This window comes from Podarcis bocagei (assembly GCF_964188305.1).
Source record: "Podarcis bocagei genome assembly, contig: HAP1_SCAFFOLD_562, whole genome shotgun sequence".
Lineage (NCBI taxonomy): Eukaryota > Metazoa > Chordata > Lepidosauria > Squamata > Lacertidae > Podarcis > Podarcis bocagei.
Window position 1 is genome coordinate 744 of NW_027669891.1, and position 14,912 is coordinate 15,655.

Sequence of the window (14,912 nt, forward strand, 5' to 3'; positions counted from 1 at the left end):
AGATGTGGCATAACAGGTTTTACCTTGGCACAATTTTATTTACAATTTTCTTGGGAATCTGTCTAGAACTTTTAGATAGGTTCAATAAAGTAGCATTCTTGGAGTAACAAATTACAATACGTATGTGTCCCCCAGTTGCTATGAAGCATGGTTCAAGTAAAGGCATAGATGGCTCTGTAGAGAAGTAGCCCAGTGGTTCTCAATTGTTTTTTCTCTGGGCCCACACTTTCAGAATAAAAATTTGCTTGTGCAAATGGGGAGCAGGTGCCGATATACTTCCTTGCCAAGGGTGCAAGGGGCCTAGATATAGTTCTGTCAACAAAAAAGCTTCTATTTTCTGATCTTTCATATTTCTCACAATTGAAAATCTCTGTTCACAACAATATGTCATGGAGAACTGTAGAAGAATAACCAGTGCTCCTGAAGAAAGGCATTGGATACTGTTTCTGGTTGTATACCCCCCCCCCACTGATAGTATACTGCACTGAAATGCTTAAATGTTTTTTTTTTATTGTCCTTGAATTTTCCTGCCACATTTGCTATCCTCTTCTGCCACCCAATTGTGGCACACCACACCCTTTGAGAACCACTGCCATAGTCTCTCCCTCTATGGTTACTCAAAGAAAAGACAGTTCACATACAAATTAAACAGAGTTTAAAACAAGGTTGCAATCCTAAGCATCCTTTTGTTAAAGCCATAAAAATGAACAGGACTTTTTTCAAATAAAATCTGTTTATGATTGTAGCATGAATGCAAAATATCCTTCTGTTTCTCAATGAGAAGTCTTAATCTGTGGGGCAAAGCTCTACCATCCCATAAATTCATTTTCCTTCTCCTGTGACCCTGATATATATTTTTTCTCGTGCTGCAACTAACAGGGTGGACCAAAACTTGAAGTGAAGAAAAGAGTATTTAAATGCTTCAGAAAAGATATAAGAGCAAGATACTGTTTTTAAGAGCAATATAGAATAAAATATGACATTAAAGGTCAGGTAGAAGTTTTAAAGCACATCTTTGTTCGCAAGATTTTGCTGCTGTCAGAATTGAGAAGGCGTTGGACATTCATTCTACAAATAACAGCAACATGTCAATTGGTAAAGCTTGCGGGAGTGGAACCCTCCCAAGTTTAGAAACACAGATTAGACAAGCTAACGGTTATTTAAATAACAACCCACCCTGACGAACTGAATTCACCACTTTCTTACTTCTGCTAACCATCTATAACCTCAAAAACCTCAACTAATAAATTGTATTTACAAAGAAACTTAAACCTCTCCCCTCCCCACTTCCCAAAATTTCAAGGAAACCCACCCTACCATATTTTACGATCAAAGCTGCCTGTATAAGCATGCTGGTTGGTCAAATCAAACCAGGCCCTCCCATTCTGTGCTAGACATTTAAATGCCTAGTCAGAGATTGATATGTTGTACGTCAGATTTTTCTGATCATCTGGAAGAAACTGAAAGGAAAAAAGACGAGAACTGTCATCTGTAGTGCCAAAAAGAACATAAAAGTGCTGAAAGCTTCTTCGCACAAATCATTTTTGAGATGGAGAAATCAACTTCTAGCTATGATTACTATTTCTACACAGATTCTCCTGAAGATAACTGCTCAGCTGTGGAGTTGCCTTACAAACACATTTTCCTGCCTGCTCTCTATACCATTGTATTCCTGGTGGGGATTGCTGGCAATGCCCTTCTAATAGGAGCGCTAATCTTCAAACGGCAGGTTCAGAGGCTAATTGATATCTTCATTGTCAACTTGGCAGTGTCTGATTTTATATTCCTTATCACATTACCCTTTTGGGTAGACAAAGAGAGGACCTCAGGACTTTGGAGAACTGGCTCTTTTCTCTGCAAAGGCAGCTCCTACACCATCTCAGTCAACATGTACTGCACCGTCTTTCTCCTCACTTGCATGAGTAGCGATCGGTACCTGGCAATCATGTACCCGTCAGTGGCTAGGAGGATCAGAACAAAGCTGTATTCCATCATCCTTTGCACTTGTGTCTGGATTCTGTCCTGCCTACTTGGGTTGCCAACCCTTCTGTCCAGAGAGCTGAGGAGATATGACAACAGCACATATTGTGTGGACAAGGAAATCACATCCACTCACCGGATTGGGTCGCTGCTGCTTCTAATTTTGGCGTTCTTTGTTCCTCTGTTCATCATCTTGACTTTTTATTGCTCCATCACCAAGAAACTCTGTGTGCATTATCAGAAATCTGGAAAACATGATAAAAAGCTGAAGAAATCCATCAAAATTGTCTTCACTGTAGTGATCATTTTTGTTTTATCTTGGGCTCCTTTCAACATTTTTAAGTTTCTAGCTCTGATGTCTGCAATCCAGGAACTGAAGCCACCTTTCTGCCTTCCCTACAAAGTTGCCCATATCGGTATGGAACTGAGTGGCCCATTTGCGTTTGCCAACAGCTGCACAAACCCTTTCATCTACTACTTCTTTGATGACTACATCCGTAGGGCAATGATGCAATGTATAACTCCGTGCACAAAGGCCAACAACTTTGGAACCAGTTCTGATAGCTCGGACACTCGCCTTAGCTACTCCTTGACTGCGTTTGCCCACAGGGAAGATGTTTCTAGGAAGAGAAGGAGGTCAGTATCATTCTGACAAGAGTCATAATTCTGAAAGATCGAGTGCCTCCATGTCAAGAGTAAGATCAAGAGAAGGAGGTAATGGAAATGTAAGAAAATGAAAAGATTAGAACAAATCAAAAAAGTTAATTGACTGTAATATGATTGTATTTCATAAAATGGCATGTTTCTTATCTTAAACCATGTAGCCAATTACAAAGTTCAATTGGAATATAGTCTGTAATATTAGCAGACTTGAAGGTTATTAGGCAATTACACCAAGAGGCTTACCAACCAATAAGAAACAAACCGTGGAAAACCTTAGGTCAATATTCTGCTGTTCCATAAGAAGTACAATATTACCAAACCAACTCATATGTGCCTCTTTAATAAAATCTTATTAACATAGAAAAATTAGTTTAGAATGCATTTTTTTGTTATATTCTGCATCTTTTCTTGTTAAATGCTATAATACTGAATTGTTCAGGATTCTTTTAAAATCTATACTTTTTTTGTTTATCTGCATTTTCAACTCTCAGTGTCTGCACTATTACACGTAAAAACTATTTTAGTTTAACACAATCCTATGTATACTTGAAAATGTAAGTTGCATTGTGCCGTGATAAGACTATATAGGATGACAACCTTAAATAATGCTGTTATAATAATTTTAGAGGGGGTTTTGAAAGAATTATATACATAAAAATATATACATACAGAAATATATACATAAAATATTTTTTCCTTTTGTAAATCTCATTTGTGTAAAATGGTACAATAAGTATTGGAAAGTTAAAATTTCACAGGAAGAATAAAAATTATTCAGCACAAAAAAGAACTCTTCAGACAATTATAATCTGTTGACTTAGATCAGTTGCTGGGAGATCAGTACTAGATATTTCTCTTGATCTCATGCATGACTCATGATTGAGGATAACTGATTTCTAGAATAAAAGATGCCTATGCTCACCACTAATTTTAAGTATTGAGTTTCTTTAATGTTTTTTCATTCAACTTACCATCAGAACAAGAACTTGTTATTGTTGTTTAGCCGTGTCCGACTCTTCGTGACCCTATGGACCACAGCATGCCAGGCACCACGTTGTTTAATTTACCGTATCTGCCTCTCAGAGACTAAACACTGCCTCCCTTCAACAGCAGTTTTAATTTTTGAAACTTTAGGAAAGGTGAACATGTTTTAGAAATTTGTACATTAGCTTTGGAAATCAGTGTGATGATTTTTTTTGCAAATGTAAATTTTAAAAGTGTTTGTTTTTTTTAACTAGCTTTTTTCTTTTCACTAAGAAGAATAAACAATTAAGTATATGAACTAAAAAAAGTGTGCATGTTGATTTCATTTGATCACTCTGTGAATTTACTTTTCTTCTCTTAAAATAAAATATAACAACACTGCATTTGCTTGGTAGAAGATTTCTAAAAATATTATTATGATTATGATGAAAAATAATCCAAGTTAAACTAAATTAAAATATCCTTTCTATTTTAACACACACTCACACCTACTTCAAATGGCATTATTTAATCCCCCTTTAAGACATTCTGTATCTTCAACTTGCTGAATGTGTGGTTCATAATACAGAGTTCTAGCTCATAATTTTTTACACAGATTTACTAGACCTTGCCAGTGTTGTGTAGGAGACAGAATGCTGTATTTGGAACTGAGAAATAGGGGTTCAAACCTCCACAAGCTGGAAGACGTCAGCATACCACCCAAAGATTAGACTTTTTTCAGTGAGACCAGTGCCTCCAACTGCTAACCAATTTGGCTTCTACTAATTTCTTACCTAGCACACCACCTCAAATTAACTTCTACCTCTGTTAATGTAAGGAGTACCCAATTTTCCTTTATTTCTGTTTTCCACCTATGAAGGAACTCATGTATTTCACTTAAGTATGGAGACAGATCTGGATCACACCTGGTTTTAGTATGAACAATTTATACTTGTTCCTATCAAGCATTAGTGCAAACAATTTGATACCTGCATCCCATTATGGGCAACCTTGAGGTGGGGATGATGCCACTGGTTGTCAGAGGTAGCGACAAAAGTGAGTGGTGTAATGATTGAGTGCCCTTTACCTTTGTATAGGCTACATTCTATCTGTGCAAAAGTTAGAGGGTTTTTTTTCTCTCTCTCTCCCCCCCCCCCCCCGCCACTAGGCAAGCAAGAGACCGTTTATATGGACACTCTCCAGTTAGGAAAAAGTACTTGATGAGGGCATGTAGCAAAGTTAGTGATGGGTGACATTAAACCCCCCATGATAGAAGAAATTATTTAGCGCAACAATTCCTTTTTTAGTTTAATGTCATGCCTCTCTAGTGTTTTGGGATTATTCTGTACATAACACACTTCCAATTTTCAATATCACAACTCTGTTAAGAAATTTGAAGGTGTGCACAAGGTGACTTCTAACAAAGTCCAGTCCCAATCATACTTCCTAAATCCTATTTCCATCAGTGGGACTTATTCGCAAGTAAATATACTTGGTATGGGAGCCTTAAGTGTTCAGACCAAATACGCTCTCTCTCTCCCCCCCCCCCAAACATTTCGCCAGGCAGGAAATAATGCTTATTTATGTTGATGACATAAGATTACAGATTATGTGGCATAGGCTGAGATAAAGTAAAACCAAGCTGTGAAACTGAATAGCTTTTTGTTGTTGTTTTTTAGGTTAGAAATGAAACTTGATCAGTGGTTTTAAATGAATTCTTCAGGCTGGCACTCTGCTAGGCAAACTGTTTTGTTACTGTTGATAATTGTGGGGAGGACCAATAACACAAACAAGTAGATCTTGGCACTTGGCACTACAACAGTCAGTCAACATTCTATGGCCACAGAGCACACTTAGCCAATGGGCTGTTTGTGGGGTGGGGGGGTTCATTTTATAAACCTCTAATATATCACCCCATTTAGTTGTCATCAACATTCTTTTTTTCCAGAAGGACAGGGCCCCCCACATAACAGAATGATCAGGAGCCCTCCCCAACAAAAACACACATTAACTTCTAAAGAGCGACCCACCCCAGTAAAATTACCTACCTTCAGGAGTAACCTGAGGGGTAAGTGTTCAGTCTTCATCTCCTTAGCTATTCTTATTCTGCACAATCCAAGAGACCTTTCATACGGTAATGTGAAAATAAATTACTGCTCTAGACAGTGGGAATGCCTTACACATTTTTATGTGGACAAAAGTGTGGGGTTAAAAAGTCAGTGAAACTCTTTTGGGCTTCCCCCAAGCTGCTGTATACTGACTTATACTGAGTTTTCAGCACGTTCGTAAGGGTAGTGGGAAAATGTTTGCTTGATTTGAGTCAGTTGCTACCAAGCAGTGAGCTGTCTCTAACATCTCTTTGTAGAAACTGACTCATCTCTCTACCGGTTAAGGAAACGCTCATTGCACGATAGGTTTGTTCTCACAGTTATTCATTATTCAAAAGCAAGATTTATTTTTTTTTAAATCAAGAGCCCAGGTAAGCGTTGCATGTGGGCTTATCCTCACTATACATGTAAAGTGCTTTTATGCCACCTTAGCTGTCAGGGTTCCCCCCAAAGAATCCTGGGAGCTGTAATATGTCAAGGGTTCTGAGAATCATTACGAGACCCCTTCTATCATCCCCACAGAACAATACAGTGGTACCTCAGGTTAAGTACTTAATTTGTTCTGGAGGTCCGTACTTAACCTGAAACTGTTCTTAACCTGAAGCACCACTTTAGCTAATGGGGCCTCCCGCTGCCGCCGCGCCGCCAGAGCACGATTTCTGTTCTCATCCTGAAGCAAAGTTCTTAACCTGAAGCACTATTTCTGGGTTAGCGGAGTCTGTAACCTGAAACATATGTAACCTGAAGCGAATATAACCTGAGGTACCACTGTAATTCCCAGAGTGCCCTGGGAAGAAGAGCTGATGGTTAAGCTACTTTAAATCTCCGGCATGGATGTATTTAGTACATTTTTACCTCACACTTTTCTTCCATCATGAAACTTAAGGCAGTATATTTGGGGACTGCAGAGCGCCACTGACCAGACCCAAACTTGCTTAGCTTCTGCATGGTGCCTGCATCATGTACCCTTTCACCAGAGGCCAACAGAAAGAAAGCTAAACAAACAAGTAAAAAATTCTATACAAGTTGGCATGGGTCCATTTCTTTCTGTCAGCTTAGCTCAAGCCATCAAAGCAACTTGACCTGGTCAAGCATTCTGCATACCTGTATCTCTGTCCATGACAAGTACAAACAGACCTTTGAATTTTTCTATGGTCACGTCTTTTACAGATCTCTGTACAAACACTGAATAAGCAGCACCCGTATCTGGAACACAGGCAGCATTAACTGGCAGACCCAGCTTTCACATAGGAGACAGTGAAAAAAATCACCATACATAATTGTGCCAGATTTTTCCTCAAGCAGTACTTCCTGCATAGAAAATTGGTTGGATCTGGATGAAAACTACTATTAAATTATGCTACCAACAAGGTTGTGTGCACACTGTATCTTTAAAGCACATTGTTTCCCTCAAAGAATTCCGGGGCACTGTAGTTTATCCCTCATAGATTGACAATTCCCATCAACAAACATCAGCTGGTGCCCATTACCAGATTGTTTCCCCACATCAAACTACTATTCACTGAAGCTCTCATCTGAGCATGTGCAACGGCTGTCTAAAACATACAAACCACAGCTTAATCCTAGCTTCTGTTCTCAAATCAGATAGATACTGGATTGAGAGAAAGTATATCAAACAGCAGTATTTCTTAATAAATTGCAGGATACATATGGATTGTGGCCTACATCATGTGCAGCCCTCTTCAAACACCAGCAGTGGGCATGCACTGGAGTGGAATAAATGGTAATGTATACACAGCCTGATTTCCCTCCTCTCCCAAACCAGTCAATATTCCATTCGCACTGAACATTCTCGGTCCTCATTGGCCGGTTTTCTTCTTTCCCTCTGTATTTGGGGTTCATGTGTGTAGGGTAGATACATTTGTGACCAATCCCAGCCACATTCAGTTCTTTAATTTCTCTACTGAGAACATACAGTACTTCACGGTGTGAACCAGGAAATCACCTACGAATGATATGGCTCTTCATCTCTGTGTGTTCTGCTCTAGCCACTCCTTACTAAGAACATAGATTGGGCCCCTCTAGTGCAGTATCCTGTTGTTAGACTGTCCAAACAAATATCAATGAGGCAAGACCACAAGAAAGACCTGGGTTCAACCATACCCCACCAACTGTGATTCTCAGCAACTGACATTAGGAGACATCTTTCCCACCCAGGTTTTTACCCTGTTACTCTTCTCAACATTCTGTGCCATTGAATTTTGATAGACCTGATTGGGGGTTCCTTCCTTTTAATCCACCCCCCCCCCGTACCTAAGAGTAATCCGTGTCTGCAGATACATCTCTTCTTTGTGGATGATGCAGTTTTTGCTACATACCGTAGGCATTCAGAAGACTCAAATTTGAATTTGTATCTAGATCTTACCAATGTTTAAGGTCAGACCAGACTCTCAACCAGCTACTATTTTGTTACTGGGTCCAATTGTCCTGAATTTGAACACTAAAGTCTTAAATGGCTTTGAACCAGGCTATCTGAAGATAGCCTGATCTTTAATAATCTTCTTCAAAGGACCTTCTCAGATTTCCCTCACCTTCTGAGGTGAGGTGTGCAGCAACTAGTAACAGTGCCTTGTCTACTGTGGCCCCTTGCCTCTGAAACTGGCCTCTGGAATGTTCTACCAGATCAGTGGCAGACTTTGGGCTTTCAAATTTCAGTGGCACACTCTGTGACGCCAAAATTCAGTGCTCACCCCCGACTCTCACCTTCTGTTCTAAGTCTTTGTTGCGGCTCAGTGCCCAGTGTGAACGAACTGGCCGCACTCCCCTAAATCCGCCTCTTACCAGACTCCCTATTGATTTTAGAAATAAACTAAAGATGCTGCTCCTTCTACCCCCATCCAGGCTTTAATACAGTTTGGTGCTACAGCTATTGTTTAATTTTTTTGGGTATTTTAATCTGCTTACATTTTTTTTTTAGTGATTTTAATGTGGTAGCTTTATCCAGTTTGCTGTCTCAGGAATCTTTATGATTAAGAGATGAGACATAATATTTTAAATAAAGGAAAGACTGTGGCTCAGTGATAGGATACATATTTTCTGTGGGAAATGGGTTCCTGGGTTCAATCCTTGGAATCCATAGTAGGGCTGATGAAGATTCTTCTCTGAAACCTTGGGAGTAATGCTACCAGTTAGTGTAAATACTGGGCTAGATTAGTCCAGGAGAATGACCATTAGTCCAGGCTTCCTCAACCTCGCCCCTCCAGATGGGCTACAATTCCCAGCATCCCTGACCACTGGTCCTGCTAGCTAGGGGTCATGGGAGTTGTAGGCCATAAACATCTGGAGGGCCGAGGTTGAGGAAGCCTGGACTAATGATTTGATGTGGTATAAAGTAGCTTCCTATATTTTAACCTCTAGCTTGTTAAACATTCCTTTGTAGGGTAAAACAGGGTAGAGATAAGTGATGGCAAAATACATGTAGATCATGGGTTCCCAAACTGACAAAGTTCTTCCCTGATGTTTATGCCATGTGTGGTTGCTCTTGGTTAATGTATGGTTGTGAAAACATGCTAGACGTGTCACTTTTCTTCATCTTGATAATGATATTGCTCAGACTAATTGCTGAGAAAGAATTTCAGCACACACATACACAAATATTGTGAGCAATTAAGATCAAGGGTACTTACTTTCTGGCAAGTGATTGTGGCTTTACACACATTTATTTAAACCGTCAAATATGTTACTAAGGAAAACAACTTGGTGAAACAAACAGATTAATACTCTCAATGTTGCTGTCAGAGTGGAAGTAACTGATGTTTTGCCTTTTGAATGTGGTGAACGTCTTCTACCACAAACTGAAGCCTGCTAAATCGGATTCTATTTATGGGCAAATTTGCATATGTGTGAACGCGAATGTTGTAGCCACAGGGCAGCCAGAGTTTGGTATATCACCAAGAAACATACCGGTAGTTTGCCGTTTAATAAGGACATTAGCAGAAAACCCGAAGTCTAAAATAGCAAATGCCAATCTACAGACAAGTTTTTAAAAGTACATACAGTATATACAGTGCAGTATTTCCCCCTAAACTACTTACTCCATTTGTGAAATCTGTCTTCTTATACTTTACAGTGTATCATAATTCAGTCCTTCTTAAGACTAAGACAGATTAAATCAAGGTAGTTACTTCTGTACAATATTCTGAAGGAAGCGTGTGCACCGTATAGACAATTCCTGTTTGTGGAGTGTTTTGACTGCCACACTGCAAATAATACTAGAGAATGACCTTTTCTTAAGAGGCAGTGTAATGGGTGAGGTATGCAGTGATCCAATTCCTAAGGCTTACATGATGCAGGTTAGTGATGTCACATAATAATAAACACTGGAAAAACACCCCTTTCCCAAAGAAAAAGGGGGGGGGGACCAGAAAAAATGTTGGGTTTTATCCGTAATTGTTTTCAAAGGATTTTTTTTTTGGTGAGAAGCCTCTTGTGCAATATTTTCCTTTTCATCATGACAAGTGAACTACATGTGAACAGTACACTGAAAAGTAGTATTTTAAAATAATATTGCTACGGTCATTTGTGCTGCTGCAAAACTTTCAAGATTCAAAGATGGCAGTGTTGCTGTATTACTCTAACATTTCACAGGCAAATGTGAGATTAGGAATGCATCTGCTGGTCTAGAGTCACCTGAAAGCGGGCCAACGCCTGCACCCTCGGGATCTGAGCAAAAGGAAGGCACCCCATCTTAAGAACGTTTAAGATAGAACAAGATGTCTCTGCAGCTACTTAGCTGGAACATAAATGGCGGGAATTCTCCGGAAAAAAGAAGGAGGATATTCCATATTTTGAAAAAAGAACAATTGGATGTAATATGCCTTCAAGAAACACATGTGACCAGGCTCCATAGGAAAGTATTAATTAATAAAAGACTTGGTCAAGAATTTATCTCATCAGACAAAGTCAAAAAAAGAGGTGTTGTAATTTATGCAAAGGAGAACCTATCACCAAAATTCTTATTCAAAGATGATCATGGAAGAATTCTCGCAATTGAAATCCAAACACAAGGGGAAAAGATTTTGATATTAGGAGTTTATGCGCCAAATGATGGAAAATCAGAATTTTATAAGAAGCTGCATGAGACAATGATGGACTACCTGGACTATTCTAATATTATTGTGATGGGAGATATGAATGGGGTGGTATCTACAAATATGGACAAATCTCAAAATCAAAATTTAACAACAGACGGCAGACTCTCTAAAACCTTTTTTGAAATGACAGACAATATGGACTTGATTGACATCTGGAGGACAAGGAACCCCTTGGGTAAAGAAGGAACCTTTTTTTCTGATGCCCACTTGTCATGGACACGAATCGACCAAATTTGGATATCTAGAGGGCTGGCCCCGAAAACGAGAAAAGTGGAAATCTGCCCAAAAACCTGCTCCGACCATAACGCCTTAAAAATGGAATTGAGACTTTTCCCAACTGGATCCTTCAGATGGAGAATGAATGACACCTTGCTAAGAGATCAAGAGATTGTTAAGAAGGCCCAAAAAACGCTAAAGGACTACTTTGAAATAAATTTGAACACTACGGTGGAGAAAAGAATAATCTGGGACGCAAGCAAAGCTGTAATGAGAGGGTTTCTGATACAACAGAATACAATAAAGAAAAAATTTTGGAATGGAAAAAAGGAAAAAATCCTTGAGAAAATAAGTGAAGGAGAGAAAAAGTTGAGAACTAATCCGAAGTCAAAAGAGGTGCTAAGAGAGATCAAATTCCATCAAGCACAATATTCGAAATTGATTAATCAAGAGATTGAGTGGAAAATTAAACAAATGAAGCAAAGATCGTTTGAATCAGCAAATAAATGTGGAAAGTTGCTAGCTTGGCAATTGAAAAAAAGACAAAAGTTAAACACAGTCACAAACCTGGAGATTCAAGGAAAAATAGTTCAGAAACCAGAAGAAATAAGAAAGTGCTTCCACAGATACTTCAAGGAACTTTATGCACAGGGGCCTCAGAAAGAATCGGAAATAGACCAATTCTTGAGGACAAATGGACTACCTAAAATAAGTCAAGATAAAAGATCAATTCTCAATAGTAAAATAACTCAACAGGAAATTGAAGGTGCCATCCAAAATATGCAACTTGGCAAATCTCCAGGCCCAGATGGTCTCACCTCCAAATATTATAAGACTCTGAAGGATTGTTTGATACAACCGTTGTTGGAGGTTTGCAACCAGATTATGGAGGGGAGAAGGGCACCGGAAACGTGGAAAGAAGCATTCATCACATTGATTCCTAAGTCAGAGAAGGAAAAGACTCAGCTCAAGAACTACCGTCCCATCTCACTCCTGAATGTGGATTACAAAATATTTGCAGACATTTTAGCAAGTAGACTTAAAAACGTTTTAAACGAAGTAATTCACAAGGACCAAGCAGGCTTTCTCCCTGGTAGACACATGTCTGATAACACCAGGAACATTATTGATATATTGGAATTGCTGAGAATTAGAAATACAAGGGCTGCCTTAATCTTTATTGATGCGGAGAAAGCATTTGACAACATTTCTTGGATGTTTATGAAGAAAAACTTGAAGGGGATGGGAGTGGGACGGGGGTTTGAAAATGGACTAGAAGCAATTTATTCAGAGCAAAAAGCCAAGTTGATAGTGAACAATGTGGTGTCGGATGAACTTCTAATTGAAAAAGGGACACGACAGGGGTGCCCTTTATCCCCTCTGCTATTTATCTCTGTTCTGGAGGTATTGCTGAATATGATTAGGGAGGACCAGTTGGTGCAAGGTATAGAGGTCGGAGCGAAACAATACAAACTGAAAGCCTTTGCAGATGACCTAGTCTTGACAGTACAGGAGCCAGTATCTAGCACAAAAAGAGTTTTGGAACTTATCCTGGAGTTTGGTCGGGTGGCGGGATTCAAGTTAAATAAACAAAAAACTAAGGTTTTGGTCAAAAATTTGACACCTACAGAGATAGAGGGGTATCAGAAAGAGACAGAGCTAAGTGTGGTTAAAAAAGTGAAATACCTGGGGGTATACTTGTCCACCAAAAATTTAAATCTTTTTAAAGATAACTATGAAAAATGTTGGTTGGAAATTAAAAAGGATCTGGATATTTGGTCAAGATTGAAACTTACCTTGTCAGGCCGAATCGCAGCTATAAAGATGTGCGTTTTGCCAAAAATGCTATTTTTATTTCAAACCCTTCAGGTCGTGGACAGAATGGAATGTTTTGGAAAATGGCAGAAGGATATTTCTAAGTTTGTCTGGCAGGGCAAAAAGCCCCGAATAAAATTTAAAATATTAACCGACTCAAAAGAAAGAGGGGGGTTTGCCCTGCCGGACTTAAGGTTGTATTATGAAGCCGCAGCCTTCTGCTGGTTGAAGGATTGGTTCCTGTTGGAAAACACCGATGTCCTAGATCTGGAGGGGTTTGATAATGTGTATGGTTGGCATGCATACTTGTGGTATGACAAGGCGAAGGTTCATAAATTGTTCAAAAACCATATTGTCAGAAAATCTATTTTTGCCGTCTGGATGAAGTATAAGGATCTATTGGAAAACAAGACCCCGAGGTGGTTATCACCTGTGGAAGCCAAGATTTCTAAAAAAAAGCCCAATATGGAGGCCTATTGGCCAAAATATTGGGAACTGATTGAAAGAGTTGGAGACAATTGGAAGCTCCAAAGCCAGGACAAATTAAGAGGTAAGGTGCGAGATTGGTTACACTATGCTCAAATTCAAGAGGTATTCAAAATGGACAAAAAAGTGGGTTTCCAGTTGGAGAAATCGAAACTGGAGACGGAGTTACTAGAACCAAAGACTAAGGTACTTTCGAGGATGTATGACTTGCTGCTTAAATGGAACACTCAGGATGAGACAGTTAAATCTGCTATGATAAAATGGGCACAGGATGTAGGACACAACATCATGTCTGAGGACTGGGAAAGGTTATGGAACACCGGTATGAAATTCACGGCATGTAGTGCCTTGAAAGAGAACATTATGAAAATGGTATACCGGTGGTACATGACCCCAGTCAAGTTGGCTAAAATATACCATCTCTCTGATAATAAGTGTTGGAAATGTAAGGAGGCAGAAGGGACATTCTTTCACCTCTGGTGGACCTGCCCGAAAGTAAAGGCCTTTTGGGAAATGATACATAATGAGTTGAAAAAGGTATTTAGATATACCTTTTCTAAGAAACCAGAGGCCTTTCTATTGGGCATGGTGGACCGGAAGGTGCCAAAGAAAGACAGAACCTTGTTTATGTATGCAACCACAGCAGCTAGGATTCTTATCGCAAAGTTCTGGAAGACACCAGATTTACCCACACTGGAGGACTGGCAGACGCAGCTGATGGACTACATGGAGTTGGCAGAAATGACCGGCAGAATTCGAGATCTGAGCGAAGAAACAATGGAGGAGGACTGGAAAAAATTTAAGGACTATTTGCAAAAACATTATAAGTTGTTTGAGTGCTAAGACTGTGCACGATTAAGAAACGTTATGCTTCTGCAATTTATTTTAAGTAAATGATAAAGTAAGTATTGATGGGAAAAAATGAGACAAATTAGAAACAAAATATTATGTTTATTAAGAGTGTTAAAATTAAACTACAAATTTTTGAAACTGGTAACATAATAAATACAAAGGCATAATAAGTCGGGAAATAAGATAATAAATTGCTGAATTGGTTAGAATGATGAACGCAATGCTGAGAGGATGCGAGGAGGTCCAAAAAGTTGTCGAAGAAATTTTGTGATGATCTTTTCTTTTTTTTATGTTTTTTCTTTTTTTATATATATGGAAAATGTTTCTTGTATATTGTTGTCCAAACAAATTTGTTTACCTATGGAAAGAAACGCAATAAAAAATTTTATAAAAAAAAAAATAGAGTCACCTGTCATTGAAGAAACTGGCCCAGTGGACACTACCGCTGTTCTAGAAAACTGTTTCTGGCAGTGACCTGGCAGATTTGCTGAGTGTCTGTACATTCTTCAAACTCTTTTGATGCCCAGGGTAATGCTAGGACTGAGCCAAACCTTCCCTATTTCACAACCTCATTTACAGGTGCAAAAGGTGGGGCATATTTCAGCTTAATTTTCAGGAGAGTGAAAATTGAAAAGTGGAGGGGGCTTGCTAACTGTCATAGAACTCCTTTCCTGATGTATGGCACCATCCTATACTTCCCCAGAAGTCCCGTACC

General features: G+C 39.1%; 1 protein-coding gene and 1 long non-coding RNA gene across 2 annotated transcripts; one reads left to right on the plus strand and one right to left on the minus strand.

The window, feature by feature from the left end:
* Positions 1-529: 529 nt before the first annotated feature.
* GPR15 (G protein-coupled receptor 15) lies at positions 530-3,990 on the plus strand. The gene has a single exon (XM_081214223.1). The coding sequence runs from the start codon at positions 1,550-1,552 to the stop codon at positions 2,630-2,632; it is 1,083 nt and encodes a 360-aa protein (XP_081070349.1). The 5' UTR covers positions 530-1,549; the 3' UTR covers positions 2,633-3,990.
* Positions 3,991-9,635: 5,645 nt separating this feature from the next.
* Positions 9,636-14,906, minus strand: LOC308579648. Its single transcript, XR_014004570.1, has 2 exons — positions 14,607-14,906; positions 9,636-10,364 (listed from the first exon to the last, which is right to left on the minus strand). It is a non-coding gene; the product is annotated as an uncharacterized lncRNA (long non-coding RNA).
* Between the last annotated feature and the right edge of the window lie 6 nt (positions 14,907-14,912).

Excerpts from the sequence above, each read along its gene's own strand:
- GPR15 (XM_081214223.1), top strand. The coding sequence starts at position 1,550 with ATGGAGAAATCAACTTCTAGCTATGATTACTATTTCTACACAGATTCT.